The sequence below is a fragment of the Tasmannia lanceolata genome, unplaced genomic scaffold (assembly GCF_043159265.1).
Source record: "Tasmannia lanceolata isolate RefF3 unplaced genomic scaffold, GAP_Taslan_0.1 ptg000013l, whole genome shotgun sequence".
Taxonomy (NCBI): domain Eukaryota; kingdom Viridiplantae; phylum Streptophyta; class Magnoliopsida; order Canellales; family Winteraceae; genus Tasmannia; species Tasmannia lanceolata.
This window is the reverse complement of record NW_027518690.1, coordinates 1,060,001-1,077,623: the sequence shown is the minus strand read 5'-3', so window position 1 is coordinate 1,077,623 and position 17,623 is coordinate 1,060,001. Positions and strand designations below refer to the sequence as shown.

Below are 17,623 nucleotides of genomic sequence, written 5' to 3'. Positions count from 1 at the left end.
CCATAGTTGATTTTGATAAGCCAATTTGGATACGAAGGGAGTGAGCACCTTAGAAATATCTAACTCCAAATTTTCATAGGTTATAGCTCATCAAAATCCACCTCATAAAAATTCATGCCCCGAGCTGGATACGACCCAATGCACAAAATGAAAACCTCCCCAACGGCTGTGGGGCATCTCGTCATATTAGCTTCAGACATCATCCAAGCCGGTCCGGATATGACGAAGCGAGCACCTTAGAAGGATCAAACTCCAAGTTTTCACAAGTTGTAGCTCGTCAAAATTCACCCCTGGAAAATTTATGGCCAAGCTGGGGACGACTCGAGAGGGAGAAGATGACGGATGACGAGAATCCGAGGAATTCTTGCATTTTTCGCTCTTTTGATACTATACGTATGACACTCAATTTTTTTGTCCATGTAGGCTTTCATGGAAATCCTGGCGTGAGATTGACTTGATGCGCTTAACAATGGTGGTCGTAGGGAAATAATGGATCTTCCCATTAACTTTACTGGTCAAACTTGGATGTATGTAATATAGAAGTAGAAGGAAATGATACATATTCCCATTTCTTTACTTTCTTATCCTCGTGGTAACTTTTCATTTTGGATGTCATAGAGAGGTAAAAAAACACTAGGAAAGTAGAGTGCTTCAATGATTCCGCCATCAAAAGTGGTCAAACAATGGGTTCTACGTGTTCGGTTCACTAGGAAAACGATTTCTCAATATTTGTGAAATTCACCATCTGTGCCCAGTCGGTTGACCTATTACCCATTCTAACCTCTTTATTTCCTCTTAATACGAGAGGAAAAAGGCCAAATCCTCTGTCCCATCCCCTCCTCTCTCTCCACCCAATCCCCAAGCATCCCTCCATCTCTGAAATCCATCTTGCACTTGCTAGTAACGCCAACCAGCCCAGTTGTACATATCTCATTTCCCTCCAAATTGTTACCCAAACAACAACAAAATATGCCACGGAGGATTATCAAGGAAACCCAGTAGATCTTGAGCGAACTACCTCCTGCGTGGTGTATGCTTTTACATGGAAAGGGAATCATAGAGGACTGTTGCCCCTGGTTGGTGTCTGATTTTACATGGTAAGGGAAATCATGGAGGACTAACATCGAAAGGGAAACGACTGTTACTTTTGCAAATACCATGTCTAGTGTGCAGGTTATGTGGGTAATGTCTGCTTTTATCCGAAAAGGGAAATCTTACATGTCTGGCAACAATGAAAAAGCAAAAAGGAAAAACACGAAGTAGCAGCTGTTAGAAAATTGATGTGCAAATCTGTAATTTAAGATTCAATAATACCTTATGATAAATTAATCTCACAACTTGAAGACAGAGATCAATAATACTATTTTCTGCAATAATAATCTGTAAAGGAAAAAAGAAATCGTTAGATCACTTATCGAGTTGAGGCACGAAGAATCTTCGCTGTCCTTAAGGCAAATCTCACCCCCACTATGACGAATCAACGGTGCAGATGGGCGTCTCGGCGTATGCTTCCAGGACACAACAACTCTCGTTCCAGGGGTGTGCACTCACGCAGCCCGGATGCCTAAGAACTCGCTTATATTTGCCAAAAGCCTTGAGCAGAAAACCAGAGAAGAGAAAGAGCATAAGAAGAATCCGTCAATGATATCTTTCTGTTTTATCTAAAAACCGATTTTATAGAAAGGTAATCGATACGTTAAGATGAAACGTCGCACTCTTTTAGTGCGTGAGAGACGTTTTCCAAACGGTCACTACACCACGATTAAGGAATCTCAAACGGTAAAAAAGAGTTAAAACAAAATAAATAAATTCTTGACCGTTAAAAGGAAAAATAAATAATAGAAAAAGAAAAGACGTAGGTCCATGCGCGCGGCCGGCCGAGCCACGCCGGGCCAGGCGGCGCGCGTGTGTGGTAAGATCAAAAGCCCACCGGACCCAAGTGGGCGATCTGTGCACGTAGGATCCCCATGACCTTTTGCTCATTCACAAGGCTAAGAGAGTGAAAGTATATATATGGCCATTCTCATCCTCTCACACTTCCCATCTAGGACTAAAGTTTTCTCACGACTTTAGTCTTTTTGGAGGGAAGCCCAAAAGTATACATATAATGACTAAAAACACCCCATTGTAAGTTTGAATTACAAAAATACATTTTTCACATAAAAAGTCAACAGCAGCAGCTAGATAGAAGCCAAGGAAGTAGATTGCAACATTCAGTCCACATCTCTAAAATCCTATTTTGTTGTAACCCTATTTCGCTGCAATGAGCCGCCGCTTCTTTCTTGTTTTCCCCCTCCTTGTGCATCACTTGTATCCACCAAACAGAGGTGGGAATTGGAAGATTTTCCAGATTAGTTCGATTCACTTTTTCCCGTCTGGGAACGTTAACAAATTTCCCTTACGTTCCTTTCCTTTGTTTTTTTTTTCCCAGGCACCCAAACAAGCCCTTCCTCGTTATTTTAAAGGAAAGTCGAACAATACAATAGACCTGCATTTGAATATTTTATAGTGAGTGCGAGGACTTTCATATGAATAGTAAATGACAACTAAACAATGCTAGGAAAAGGAAAAGACATCCTTTTACTTTGATTTTCCTTGTTTTTTGGTGCAACCAAACGGATCCTACTTGCCAATAGGGGTGGCCAACCGGTTCGGTTCTCGGTTCTCGGTTCCTTTTTTTTCGGTTCTCGGTTCCATGAGCCGTAAGAACCGAACCGAACCGGACCGAACATAATCGGTTCGGTCCGGTCCGGTTCTTCGGTTCTAATGGCTAATTATTAATTATTAATTATAATTTATAAAAACTTTTAATTAAAGTTATAATATAAGTTACTTTCTTATTATAAGAATAGTATTAACTATTACTTATTAATGTTATAAGTAATTTATATTATTAAGTATATGTATAATAGAAATATAAAAATATTATATATATATATTCAAAGTTCGGTTCTTCGGTTCCGGAACCGAACCGAGAACATTAGACCCGGAACCGAACCGAATAATTTCGGTTCTTCATCAGTGGAACCGAACTGGACCAAAAATATTTTTTTACAGTTCGGTTCCGGTTCGGTTCTTCGGTTCCGGTTCGGTTCTGGCCACCCCTACTTGCCAACCAGACTGGGTAACTTTTATCAGACATGGATATTTCCCTGTGGGACCCAAAAACTGGTTGTCTCCGCATAGTCCGACTCAATAAAAGAAGGGAGATGATAAATTCGCACCCCTGTAGGATTATTCTCGCCCCGGTTAAGTGAATTGGCGTCGAAGTCTGCCACATACCCCGCTTTTTTTTTTGACGTCAATTCACTTTACAGTAGAGCGAATAATCCTATAGGCGATGCGAATTTATCTTCTCCCAAAGAAAAAATAACGCGCACAATACGCACCATGGCGCGTTATAGTCATACCTCTCAGAATGTTTTTTTGTGGTCTGAAATACCCCTAAAGAATTATGTAAAGTCTCCGTTCCAATTTTCCAACAAAAACCCTCGCTCTGGATTGGAGAGAACACGTAGAAAGAACGACTTGCAGCAAAGTCTCCCACGCTCACTCTCACAGTCACCACGCTCTTCTCTTTGGCACGATCCGATTAATAAATACGTAAAGCGCAGGAAAAACCCTAACCCTAACTCTAGCTCTCGATCTCAACTTCTTCTGGCCCTTCATGACTCTCGCTTTCTCTTGAATCGATGATACGATCAACCTAAGTTCAATTCCCAAAGGTTTTGGAAATGGAGTTCCCTATCAGATCTAGGGTTTCTTTTGGATTTCTTCTCATCCTTCTCGTATTTCTGATCTCTGCTGGGAACTCTGTTTCGGCCGAAAATCGTCGCCCTAAGAACGTACAAGTCTCGCTCCGTGCCAAATGGTCTGGTACTCCACTCTTATTGGAGGCCGGGTACGTTTTCTATTCTATACAATCTTTTTTTTTTTTCCCGTTTACAGTTTAAAAATCGGTCTTTTGCTTCTCTGTTCCTGCTAAATTTGTTTTTCTTCAAATCCCTTGTTGTGAAATTGGGGTACGATTGACTGTGGACGCACTTCTTATACCTTAGATCTTATAAAACGATTATACTTATGCTGATAATCTCTTAACTCCAGTAATCTGACTCTTAATCTCATTCTTCATTCTAAACCGTAAATCTTGGATCAATGATTGTCCACATAAGATCTTACATGGACTTCATCAATTCTCGCTGGTTTCTACGGAATCTGCTGAAGTTAAATTAAGGCCCTGTTTGTTCTAGATTACGACTGCTGATTGTGGAGTCCCCAACCTATTATTGGACTGAAAATTGCACTAAATTTGAGTCCAATAATCAGTTGGGGACTCCGCAATCAGTTGTCATAATCTAAAACAAACAGGGCCTAAGAATTTTACCAACAGGAACAAAAACTATAATTGTATTTTGGGAAGTGACATGTCCACCCCTTTTTTTTACTAGGGACAGCCAGCTCCAATGTATCTATGACTGGTGAGGGGCTGAAGCACTTCACGTGGGAAGAATTCAATGGACAAGATGATGGCCACGTACACTGTATCTGGCTGTCCCGCATTTATCATTTTCCTTGTATTTTAGGGTCTGTTCCTGCTAAATTTTGCTACCAATGTGAATCTATTCGCAACACGGTTGATCTTCTTAGAGGGGAAGTTCGGCCTCTCGACCCACTTCGAGGGAAAGGACTGAAATTCTTCATTAATTTGTAAAAGACTACTTACATGTTATTTATAGGAAACCCACTTGACCACTTCCTCTAAAACTCCTACCCAAGCCATTTAGATAACCCTTATCTCCAAGACTCTTATCCATACCATACAACTATAGATAAAATTCCACAAAATATAAGCTAATTTATTCTACCCTAAGTGGACCCAGTTAAGCACATAACAAATTTGTTTTTATTTAGATCCTTTGTTGTAAATTTGGGGTAGGATATTTGACCGTGGACGCACCGTTAAACATTAGATCCTTTTTTTGAATGATTGCAGATTTCATTAAAGAAGGGAGACCAAAAAATACAAAGCAAGATAAGAAAAGATTACAAGCTAGAGAAACAATTCAAGGAGGGAGATAATCAAACATCTCCAAAGCCGATCTCTCCACCCCATCCCTCGATAGTCTATCCACCTCCTTATTTGCGGATCTTCTAATATGGTTAAAAATGATGGATGGACCTTCCACCATATCTTGGATTTCATAAAAAAAGGGGGCGAATCTCCAAGTGGGGACTCTAACCTAACGAATAACATTGAGAGAATCACCCTCCGCCAACACCTTGTCCAAAAGAGCAGAATCCAAATATCTTATTCCTTGGAGAACGGCCCTAACCTCCGCCTCGCTAGCATCTACAACCTCTACAGGCCCAAAAAGAGCCCAAATGACGACTCCCTTAGCATCCCCCAAATACCTGCTGGGCCTGGGTTATCCATACTAGAACCATCGAAGTTTAGCTTAAGCATCCCAAAAGGAGGGGGCCTCATCCTATACAATAAGAGAACGGATCTCACTGTGGCGGATCTCCTTCCAACACTCCTAAAGGTCAAACGCTGATACAAACCGAAAGGAGGGAAGGGACTTCATGCTATCAATGGTTAAATCAATAATTTTGATGTAAAGAAAGTGAGAAGATTTGGCCACGCCGACAAAAACTCTATAGTTTCTCTCCTTCCAAAGGACCCAAAGGGTTGCAAGGAGAGAGACATTCCAAAGTATTTTACCTTTTTTCTTCCATGGGACCGATCCCCAACCATCCAACAACTCCGAGAGTTTAGAGGGAAAAACTCACGATAAACCAAACTAGAGAGGATGTGGCTCCATACCTACCTAACACATTTGCAATGAATGAAAATATGATCCACCAATTTCCCCACTGCTATGCATAAGGCACAGCGATCCGCTATCCAAATCCCCATGGTGCGAAGGAAGCCTATTGTCTGAATGCGATCGCTTATAGCAGCCCGCCAAGCATGCAAACTCTGGAAGGAGCTTGAATCCTCTGCACTTTAGCTTCAATGGAGGACGCATGACAAGGTACAAGCTGATAATGAAATGATTTTACGGTAAATACCCCAGAAGAATCCCAGATCCATACCTTTTCATCATCCACAGAACTCTTGATATAGCACCCTTCAAGCAAGTCAAGCAGCCTAGCCACGGATGGAAGTTCCCTGTCAAAGAAATTCCTTCTAAATTCCGGTCTGCATATCACCCTGTCACCACTTCTTTCGTAGCACTCCTTAACTAATGCCTCTTTATGAGCTGCTACTGCAAATAAATCTGGGAATAGGGAGTTTAAAGGGAAAAGGGAGCACCACTTATCATTCCAAAAACTTATACGATCCCCTGGGTAAAATTTGAATCCTGTTCCTTGATTGAAATAATGAGTAATACGCATGATATCACGCCCTACTGTGACCGTTAAACCTTAGATCTTATAGAACGATTACCTTATACTCTTTACTGGCCACTGTGGTCAATGGGCAACTCCAGCACTTTCACTTTTAATTTCGTTCTTCAATCTAGACCGTGGATCTTAGATCAATGATTGCCCACATACGATCTTACATGCACTTGGTTTCTAAACGTAATTTGCTGAATTGAACTTATGAATTTCACCAGCAGGAAAAAACTACAATTGCATTTAAGTGAATACGTTAAAAGGTTTTCATATTTGATTTCGTAAATTTTACGTATCATGCTCGTAAGTTAGCTATACATCTTGTAGTGTGGGTCTGTTTGGTTGTGTGGCATAGACTGTGGAATAATTAGTCAACAGGGAGGGGACAAGCATTGGATTTGCCTGGAATTACCTCGAAGAATAGTGGTAAGTAGTGTTTGGTTGTGCATTACCAATATAGACAGAAGAGAGAGAAAGAGAGAAAGAGAGAAAACCACTATTCCCAAGAAATTTCAAGCAAAATTCCACCTTTCTTGTGGATTTTGACTTAGAAGTTAAAAGGAAGGGACAAGAATGGCACCTCACCAGACGTGCAATAATTACCTAGGAGACATCCTAGGGATTCTCTAGGGAGTTCAATGCTATATTGGCAACTAAACGGGGAATTTTGCTGACGCAACACCCAAATGCCAAGCAAAATCCCTAATCCTCCTTGGCTTTTGTGCAACTAAACACACCAATAAATATGTTTTAAACACGTCAAATTTATGAATTCAACAGGGACTGGTGGGGTGGGGGTGGGGAGGTTATATGGAAGTTAAGTATGTCTTAGTTACATAAAGCAAGAGTGAAACGTTTGTAGAAAGCATATCAAATATGCCGGTGAAGCGTCTGTGGGAAAGAAGCACCAAACCTTTCCACGATATTGCTAGTAATGGTATCCATATTCTCGTAGAAAATGGCAGTAGCATGGATTCGACATTGGAAATTTGATCTTCAAATGTGTTATTCTTCAAATATCTATATTTGGTGGAGAGTTCCCTCGAGCCAACAGTTGCATCTTAACGCCTTAGATCCTCATTCAGTTATTAGAGCCTTGATATGGTTCCCCTGGAAGAATCGACTTAATTTGATCTCATTTGAGTACTCGAATCGAATATAACCAATAAGACCTTTTCAAATATAACCTTTATAACCTTAGTACACGTCACACAACACCTAATAAGAGCAATAAAGCCTCACAACGGGAGGTAAGGCTCCTTTAGGAGGTTTTTGTTACATTTGCTCTCTAAAAGCGGTCGGCTAAGCCTCCCTTATGCAAGCACGCGGTGGTGGAGGAGATGGAGACTTCAGGAAAAAGAATTAACAAAGCTATCTTCGATACCGTAGAGGGCCAAGTTGATAGGGGGATGGCTTTCCTCTAGTCATTTTGAGAAAATATTTTTCTTTTTTCTTTGAACAAATTATTCATTAAGGGGACGGTTGGATCTAGGGATTTTTTCCTTGTAAAGTAAGTTTTCCTGCATTTGGCTAATTCATTTTTTATGGACTTTTTTTTCCCAAAAACATTCTTATTTTCTTAGAAAATTCGTTTATGCTAGACCCTAAAATATCTCTTTCCATGGAATATTTTTTTTTTGTGGATTTTTTTCCAATAATTTTGCCCTATATCCAAACAGCCCGTAACAAAAAAAGGGATATACAAAGCCTCTAGAAGGCGCCAATAGAAGAAAAAGGAACCCTAACAAAGTAAGTTATAGATTTGGCATACAATGCATACAATCAGACCGCCCCTCCCCCTTGACAATTGACCCAAAAAATTGCTAAGGAATCAGCCTTAACATTTCCTTGTCGGGACTCGGGACATTATCGAAGGTGACATAATGAAAGTTTATAAGGAACTTCTTAAATGTGCCTACTTAAATGAAGAACTTAATGCGAGCTTTATCACTCAAATCTTCAAGATAGATTGGTGCAGGTTCATCCACCAAGAAGAAAAAAATTCATCCTCCGAGAAGAAAAAAAGTCTAGAGGGCTTCATTTGGTTTGAATTTAGGGATTGATTATTTTTATTTGTTAGGGGATTATAGTTATTTAAACCATTTTGGATGAGTTTTACTAAGCTTTAGTTAGATTCATTTGGAAAAAACGTGCATAATGTTTTTGGGGAAAAATGAGAATTTCCCACTTAGGAAGGTTTCTATGACCTCCAATAGGTGGCCGTCATTAAATTTAACTTATGATTTAAGATATCCTCTTGGAAGTGGAAAAGCAAAAAAATGTCAATGGGATCACATTGTAGAAAGGGTGGAAAGAAGGTTGGATATACGGAAAAGAAATATGGTGTCTAGAGGGGGAAAAGTTACTCTTATCAAAGCTGTGCGGGCTAATATTCCAATATACCAAATGTCAATCTTTAAATGTCCATAGTGGTTGTGAAGAGAATTGAGCAAGTTCAGATGCGATTCCTTTGGGGGGCATTGAAGACAAACATGGCAACCCACTAGTAAGATGGGACAAAGTGTGCAAGACATCTAAAGGTGGCGGTTTGGGGATTATGAGAGTTAAGGAAGCGAACATTGCTTTGTTGGGTAAATGGTTATGGAGATTTGGAAAGGAAGCTTCTCATCTTCGGGTGAAGTTCATAGAAAGCAAGTATGGGGCAACTCAAGGGAACTGGATTTCAGGAGACAATTTCAGATTCAAAGGAGTAACTATCTGGAGAGATATTATGAAATTCTAACATTTGTTCTTAGTCGGAGTAAAGTTCAGAGTTTACTCAGGTGATAGAATCCGTTTTTGGCTAGGGGTGCGCATTCGGTTCAAACCGAACCGAAATAACCAAAATCAAGAAATCGACCGTGTTTCGATTACCAAAAGATTTGAACCGAAACCGAACCGATTGTTTGATCAACCGAACCGAAACCGAAAACCGATTTCGGTTTTTCGGTTTACCGAATTCTGAGAAGGAAAAAAAAAAAAACAGAAACCCTAATCTACAAACTATAATATGTAAAATCCATTAAATCTGTTAAAAAAAAGAAGAGGAGAACTGGAGGAGGAGGAGGAGGAGGAGATCCCACCGGAGAAGGAGAGTCGGAGTCTCAGAGTCTAAATCTTGCCGGAGGAGGAGGAGATCCCGTGCGGAGAGTTGGACGGAAGGTGCGCAACTGTTTCTCTTCTCAAATCTCAAACTCTCAAAGTCGAAAATAAAAGTAGAAAACCCTAGAAAAACAGTAGTAGAAGACTAGAAGTGGGGGAAAGCCAAAGCCCAAAGGGGGGTTTTCGTTTAACAATTTACAATTTTACACTAAGTAGAAAACCCTATTTTACGTTAACATTTTAACTTTAGTGTGTGGGTGTTGTACGAAAGGAAAAAAGGCCCTTTCTATACGTGTGTCGGTCGTGCGTGACGGGCCTAACGAGTGGCTGCCGTTTGTCCTTTCGATCATCTCTATGATAATCGCGACCGTCCGAAGTAGGATATGGATGCCAACTGTCAAGCACCCTCGCCCGTTGCCTAACAACTGTAGGAGGGACACCCTCGACCGTCAAAAGTGTCGTTTCACGTCGTAAGCTAGTATTCACCACCCCTTATTTTGTTATCCACCAACCTTTAGAGTTTAGGCTTTAATTGGTTTTCGGTTTAACCAAAATTTTTAAATTGGAAAACCGTAACCGAAATTCTGAGTTTTTTAAAACCGAAACCGAACCGCAATCCCCAATAATCGAACTGAAATAACCGACCGACTTCAGTTCGGTCGGTTATGTCGGTCGGTTATCTCGGTTGTAACCGATTTATGTGCACCCCTACTTTTGGCATGATGTATGGTGCTCGGCTAGACCTTTGAAAGACATGTTCGCAGATCTTTTTGTAGTGGCTTTGGACAAAGACAGTTTTGTTAAGGAAAACATGGAAAGAAGACATGGCAATGTTGTTTGGAATCCGCAATATGTTGTTTGGAACCCGCAATTCAGAAGAAATTTCTTTGACCGTGAAATACCATTAGTGCAAAGGATTTTGGAGATTCTAGAGGAGGGTTACATAAAGCAGGACGATGAATTTGAATCCGGAATACATCTAGAGAATTCACAGTTAAATCCTTCTATCATCATGTAGTGACTAGTCCAATGTCCTCCAGGGTGGCTAGAGTGTGGCCCATCCCGGTCCCCCCTAGAGTTGGCATCTTTGGTTGGGCAGCCCTTAAGGAAAGAATACAGACGGTGGATTTCCTTAGAAAAAGGAAGATGCTTATTATTGATCATTGCACTCTCCACCTAGAGGCGGGGGAATCCGTCAACCACTTGTTCATCCATTGCAATTTGCAAGGTTGCCAGAGACATATGGAGTAAGTTGATAAGCATGTTCAGAACTTATTGGGTTTTTTTCCGAGTCTCTAATTGATTTGCTGTCAGAGTGGAAGGCCAATCCATGGAAAGAAAGAGGCAAAATTCTATGGTATGTTTCTTTCTTTGCCACTTTATGGGTCATTTGGAAGGAGAGAAATGCTAGGGTGTTTAAAGGAAAATCCAAGAGATCCGCATACCCATTCGTTAAAGTGATTGCTTTAACTCTTGGATAAAATCCCTTCCCTCATCCAAATTTGTTTCTGCCTATGATCTATGGGAAAGGTGGAGGAACATTTGTATCGCACAGAAAGAAAGCAGAAACCGGCTCAAGTTTGGAAGCCCCCTCCCCAGGGTTTCTTAAAGCTCAATTTTGAAGGATCTAGTGTGGGGAATCTGGGCCCTGCGGGTATTGGGAGAGTTCTTAGATCTAAATCTGGAGTGGTACTCTGGGTCTATGCTGGGCCTATTGGAATGGTTGACGCCTCAGAGGCAGAGGTTCGAGCTGTTTATCAAGGTCTGGAGTTGGTAAAGAAGAACCAATTGGATAATATAGTGGTTGAAGGAGATTCTTCTAATGTCATCAATTGGTTTAAAGGGTCCCATAATCCTCCTTGGAGATTCGATAGATTCTTCGATGAGATGTTCGATAGGGTGAGGCTATGGAGGTTGTGTTTAATCATGTTCGTCGATCTGATAACCAGGTGGCAGACAATTTAGCTATAGAAGGAGTCTTCAAGGATTCTCTAGCACTCTTTGACTCTCTCCTCCTGTGATTTCCTTTCTCATGGTTTTTTTTTTCTTTATCCAGTGTATCTTGACCATCTCGGTCCTTTTTATTAATATATTTGTCAGCCATTTTCAAAAAAAGAAAAAAGGGTTAGGAGTTCAGAAATTTAATTTTGAAAGATTTTAGTAGTTTTGGAAAGTTCGCAATTGTAGAAAAGATAATGGATTATGTTTTAGCTGTAAAAAGGACAAATGAAACATCAATGATTTGGTGGGTCCACACAATCCTTACTGATAATTCAGTTGGGGTCAAATAACATTGCATCAATGATTTGATAGGTCCACACAATCCATATTAATAATTTATATGAGGCCAAATAATATTGCATCAAATGATTTAGTGGATCCGCATAATCTTGAATGATAATTCAAATGGGGCCACGATTGCCACATCATGATTTGATGGGTCCGCATGTAATATATATATATATATATATATATATATATATATATATATATATATATATATATATATATATATATATATATATATAGGGAAAGGTGTGCGTACTCGGTCGAGTAGATAAGCTTATCTACTCGGTCGGGTTAAAAACAGTGGGGGCCCACATTTTTGGGGTGATCCAAACCATTCATTTGAAAGGCCCTTACCTAGATAGGGTGTCCACAAAAAATCAGCCCTATAGGATCATCCTAACCCATGCAACAGTGGAGGGAAAAATGGGGAAAAATGGACAAACACAGCTTGTCCATGAATCTGCCCATTTTTCCCTCCACTGTTGGATGGGTTAGGATGATCCTATGGGGCTGATTTTTTGTGGACACCCTATCTAGGTAAGGGCCTTTCAAATGAATGGTTTGGATCACCCCAAAAATGTGGGCCCCCACTGTTTTTAACCCGACCGAGTAGATAAGCTTATCTACTCGACCGAGTACGCACACCTCTATATATATAGATATAGAGGAAACTGTTGGTGCGCTTAAGCTCACCAAACTTATGGTGAGCTTAAGCGCCCAATCACATGGGGGCCCACTTTGTTAGGATGATCCAAAGCATTCATTTTAAAGTCCCTTACATAGATAGGGGGTGTACCAAAAATCAGCTCCATAGGATCATCCTAACCCGTCCATTTGTGGAGGACAAAAATGGACAGACACAAATCTGCCCATTTTTTGTCCTCCACAAATGGAGGGGTTAGGATGATCCTATGGAGCTGATTTTTGGTACACCCCCTATCTATCATAAGACCTTGCAAATGAATGGTTTGGATCACCACATGTGATTGGGGAGCCATGTGATTGGGGAGCTTAAGCGCACCATAGGTTTGGTGCGCTTAAGCTCACCAACAGTTTCCTCATATATATATATATATATATATATATATATATATATATATATATAAACTAGATACTTTGAAATTCTTAATACGAATTTCGAGAATATGGTATGCTCCTGAAGGTTAGGTCTTGCGCATGTGTTTAAATTTCTGCATCTCTACACTTGAAAATCAGTTTAAAATTTTGTACATGTATATTTGAACATTAGATTTAAAAATCTGAGGTCCAGATAGATACACACCCTCATAAAAATCAAATTCCTTGATCAAAACATAAAAGCGAAGAAACCCATGTAGATGAAAATGGACTCCAAGATTCAAAAAACAAATATTCAAATAAACCCATGTAAAGTATGCTGTGTAGCATATACAATAGCTTTTGAAGAATCCCATGTAAAGTGTGCTGTGAAGAATTGTGGAGTTGTTACTTATAGGTATTTCACAACTTAGAAAACATGGAGTTGTTAATTGCTGTGCAACCAACAAGCCCAATCCTCTCTTGTTACATGTAACCAACAAGCCCAATTTGTTTCTATAAGCTTGATTTATTTGTCTATCATGAAGAACATAGATCTAATTTCTGTTTGGCTTGCTTGATTCTATACATGATTGATGGCTTTTATGTATCTTTGTCATTTATTCTTGAAGCAAGTAATGGTTTAGTTGGTATAAATATGGAAGTTCATATTCCTTCTTTTTTGAAGATGCATGTTTTGATTTCTTTAGGTAAACTTTCGTCTTGCAAGCCACTAAGAGCATCCTATTATTGTCTTTTGACAGTGAATTGCTATCTAAAGAATGGAAAGATCTATTCTGGGATTTCATTGAGGTCTGGCTACATTCAGAGAATGATTCCGATTCTCCCACTGCCCGAGGATGCCTTCAGAAAATAATCAAATATGGACGGTCCCTTCTAAGTGAACCTTTGGCATCAATCTTTGAATTTTCTCTTACTCTTCGGTCAGCATCTCCAAGATTGGTGCTCTACCGGCAGTTGGCTGAAGATTCTCTATCTTCTTTCCCACTAGCAGACGAAACCATCTCAAAATATGTCACTGGGGACATTCCAGAACAAGCTACAAGTTCCGATAACAAAAGAGTAGATCACTTGCTTGTAAGTGTAAACCCTAAAAGTCCTGGAGGAAAGTGTTGCTGGGTTGATACTGGTGCGACATTATTTTTTGATGTTCCAGAGCTGCTATCCTGGCTCGGTACCTCCCATAGATTGTAAGTTGCATTTACATGAATTACTGATTATTGTCATTGTTGTTGCCATAATTCCTATGCCTGTTGTCTCTTGTCGTCCTCTACGTCACAAATATTGTTCTCGGGAATTTATTGGCAAGGGAAAATCTTGGGATATATTATTTTTTTATTTTTTCTGGTTTATATCGGGAAAAAATGATACAATAAAATTATTGAAAAAATATATAAATATATATAAATTAAGAAAAAATTAAAATAAAAAATATCGTACAAATATCGAGATATTATTGTGATATTATCTCGATAAATGGAAATATCGCTAGATTTTTCAATTTCTCAGTCTTATATCGGGATTTTGTCGTTTCATCAAAATATCACGATAAAATCGCTATATTTTGAAAATATCGGAGATATTTGTGACATATTCGTCCTAATATTGCATGCTGATGTGTTTCGTTTGTTTTTGTCAGCAGAAGTGGGGATTTGTCTGAGCAGCCTGAACTTTTCGATTTTGATCACATACATTTTGCTTCAAATATGTCCTGTCCAGTTGCAATCTTATATGGAGCTCTTGGGTCTGAATGCTTCAGGAACTTTCACATTGTCCTAGTAGAAGCATCAAAAAAGGTCTCAACATTTGGAAACATGTTTTAGTAATAATTTTATGTTATTGTTCATCCCCACTGTATTTTTTTTCTTCTGGTGGAATCTGACAATTTTACTAATTTATAAATTTCAAATTAACTCTTTTGACAGGACCACTCTTTTTCTTTCTTTTGACCATTGAAGTTTTGTATTTATGGTGTATTATGATGGGTCCATCATCACTATTGGCATATTTTATAATTTTTTTTCAAAGTCTATACACTAAAGTTATTGGAGTGGTGATGGTTAATTTTCAACTCTTATGAATTCTTCTCTCCTCTCTTTTTTTCTTCTCTTCTTCTCACATTGTAATTGTTTGCTCCCATGATTAATTTCTCTTTTCTTCTACTATATATATAATAACCTTTCAAAACGTAATTTAAAATAACCCTAGTTCCCGTGTTAAACAGCCACCTGTTAAAATTTACTTTCTAATGTTATAGAGTGAATCCGAATGACAACTTTTCCAAGTCTTCGAAACTTTCCAATTTAAAAAAGTTGTTGAGTTCTTGGCATGAATGCCAGCTATCTGTGAAAAGAATAAACTATGATAGAAATAAAATTTGCTTTATTTTCTCCTGAAGTTGTTGAGCTCTTTCTCGAGGTTTGATCTTTTGTATATCAATTTTAATTTGGTTGAATTATTTCTCTAGCTCTTTGTGCGATTTTTGTTGTGCTGTTATAACCTGAATGGAATTCGATCTACTTTTAATGAATTCCTGTATATCTAGTTACATAGCCTCTCTAATTCCCACTCCCCTCCGCTCTCTATCCACGTCTCTCTCTCTTTCTCATCATTTACTTTAGTTTGGGGGAACTGTTCTTTCTTTGTTTCCATCTATCTGCGTCTCTCTCATCATTTGCTTTAGTTTGGGGGAACTGTTCTCTCTTTGTTTCCATCTGTTATATGTTTAGGTTGATGCATACATGAATTAGAATGCGAATAAACTTTTCACCCTATTTTGATATTCATTTCTAAATTGATGCAGTTGGCTCCTTTCCTTTTTCATATATTTTCCTGGTTTGATTAGTTGTGTTCTGCCTTCATTGCCTGGTGTTATGTTTTCAGGGAAAAGTTAAATATGTCGTAAGACCTGTATTGCCTTCTGGATGTGAATCTATGAGTGGATATTGTGGAGCTGTTGGTACACGGGATGCCCTAAACCTGGGTGGTTATGGGGTAGAACTTGCTTTGAAGAATATGGAGTATAAAGCTATGGATGACAGTGCAATAAAGAAAGGTGAAAAATGACGCTACTGTTGTTTTGGTTAGGCTATCCTTCATATTTCTGCATATTCCTATTCATATGAAGTTTTTATTATTATTATATTGCAGTTTCTCAACCATGTTTCCTCTTTTTGTAAGCAAGCTGGAACCCCACTTTCTGGCAATGTTAATGGGGTTGAACATATTTTATGGTATAATCTAAAGTCCATTTTTTAACATATCAAACTGAGCTGGATATATCTTTATTTGGCTCGTTGTAGTTAGGATAATTTCAAGTGTCATTTGGTTATGCTAACCTCTTTGTATTCTTGATTTTTTCTTTATCTATCTGTGAATGCTACTTAAAGATTATGACAAGTTTTCACCAGAAACGTAAGACTGCTCACTTGCTAGTCACTTCTGTTTCCTCTTTCATGTTTGACGAGTTCTGACAAGAAACAAAAGCCTGTCTCACTTGCATATATTTATTATTTTGTGACTTTTGTTTTCTCTTTCTTGTTTCTACTCCTCCTTTAATTCAAGCTGAACTGTGTATCTATTCTATCTTATCAATCTTAGCTTTTCAGTTTTTAGTGCATTAATCTCTTGCAGTTCGTTGAATTCATATTTACTCGTCTATTTCAATGACTTCTAATCTTGTTTCCACCCTGAGTCAGGGATGCCTTTCCCTCTTTCAATCATGAAATATTGCTTAGATAACTTCTATCACCCAAATGATCATTATATTGCCATTTGTTTCTGACACTCTCTGGCTATCTATTTTAATTTTCTTTGACCCTAAATATTTGTACGTATTAAAATCAATATATCATAAACGCAAGTTATATATATGCATGTGCCTGCATCTGAGTACTGTTTTCTGATTTGAGGTACAGGAAATATTTACTCAAATTTTATTTCTATGTTGCAGGTGTCACTCTTGATGATCCTCGGACTGAAGACCTCAGCCAAGAAGTTAGAGGGTTCATATTCTCCAAGATCTTGGTTTGTTTCTTGAAGTAGTCCTATCGTTTTTTAATAGAAATTATGACTGAATTATATCTACAATTATTACGTAGCTAATGGGCTATTTATTTATATTCTTCTGTGAACACGCAGGAACGCAAACCTGAGCTGACTACTGAAATAATGGCTTTCAGGGATTCTTTGTTATCGTCAACAATATCTGACTCATTAGATGTTTGGGAATTAAAGGGTGTGAATCATCATTGTCAGTTAATATAGTTGTTGTGGAACATATATTCACCATTGCCCACATATTTAAACATCAATGGATCACTAATTCTCATCGCTGATCAGATCTTAGATCTTTATGATTAATTTTTCTGTAGATTTGGGACATCAAACAGTACAAAGGATTGTTCATGCATCAGATCCCTTGCAGTCAATGCAGGAAATCAACCAAAATTTTCCCAGCCTAGTTTCTTCTTTATCTCGAATGAAGGTAAACTTTTTTCTTTGACAGACCTACCAGGTTGTCTACGGTTAAAATGCTTTCCAGTTTGAAATAGACTAGAAAGCTTGTTTCAAATAGTTTCTACAGTGTTGGATATGCCAATTAATCTGTACTTGTAAATTTTTTGGCAGCTAGATGCCTCTATCAAAGATGAAATTACTGCGAACCAGCGAATGGTGCCTCCCGGCAAGTCCTTAATGGCTCTCAATGGTGCTTTAATCAATATTGAAGATATAGACCTTTACCTGTAATGTC

At 38.7% G+C, this 17,623-nt stretch overlaps 1 protein-coding gene across 4 annotated transcripts in view; it reads left to right on the top strand.

Moving 5' to 3' along the window:
- Positions 1-3,475: 3,475 nt before the first annotated feature.
- EBS1 (EMS-MUTAGENIZED BRI1 SUPPRESSOR 1) overlaps positions 3,476-17,623 on the top strand; it is a 65,264-nt gene continuing 51,116 nt past the window's right edge. For 2 of the 4 annotated variants that reach the window (XM_077393622.1, XM_077393620.1), the window contains exons 1-8: positions 3,476-3,901; positions 13,614-14,060; positions 14,513-14,666; positions 15,754-15,925; positions 16,823-16,896; positions 17,011-17,107; positions 17,244-17,356; positions 17,500-17,615. In XM_077393622.1, the coding sequence (XP_077249737.1) occupies positions 3,735-3,901; positions 13,614-14,060; positions 14,513-14,666; positions 15,754-15,925; positions 16,823-16,896; positions 17,011-17,107; positions 17,244-17,356; positions 17,500-17,615 (1,340 nt within the window). In that variant the 5' untranslated portion in view covers positions 3,476-3,734. Of the gene's footprint in view, positions 3,902-13,613; positions 14,061-14,509; positions 14,667-15,753; positions 15,926-16,822; positions 16,897-17,010; positions 17,108-17,243; positions 17,357-17,499; positions 17,616-17,623 lie in introns of all 4 variants that reach the window. The other 2 variants (XM_077393621.1, XM_077393619.1) reach the window with 1 other exon arrangement.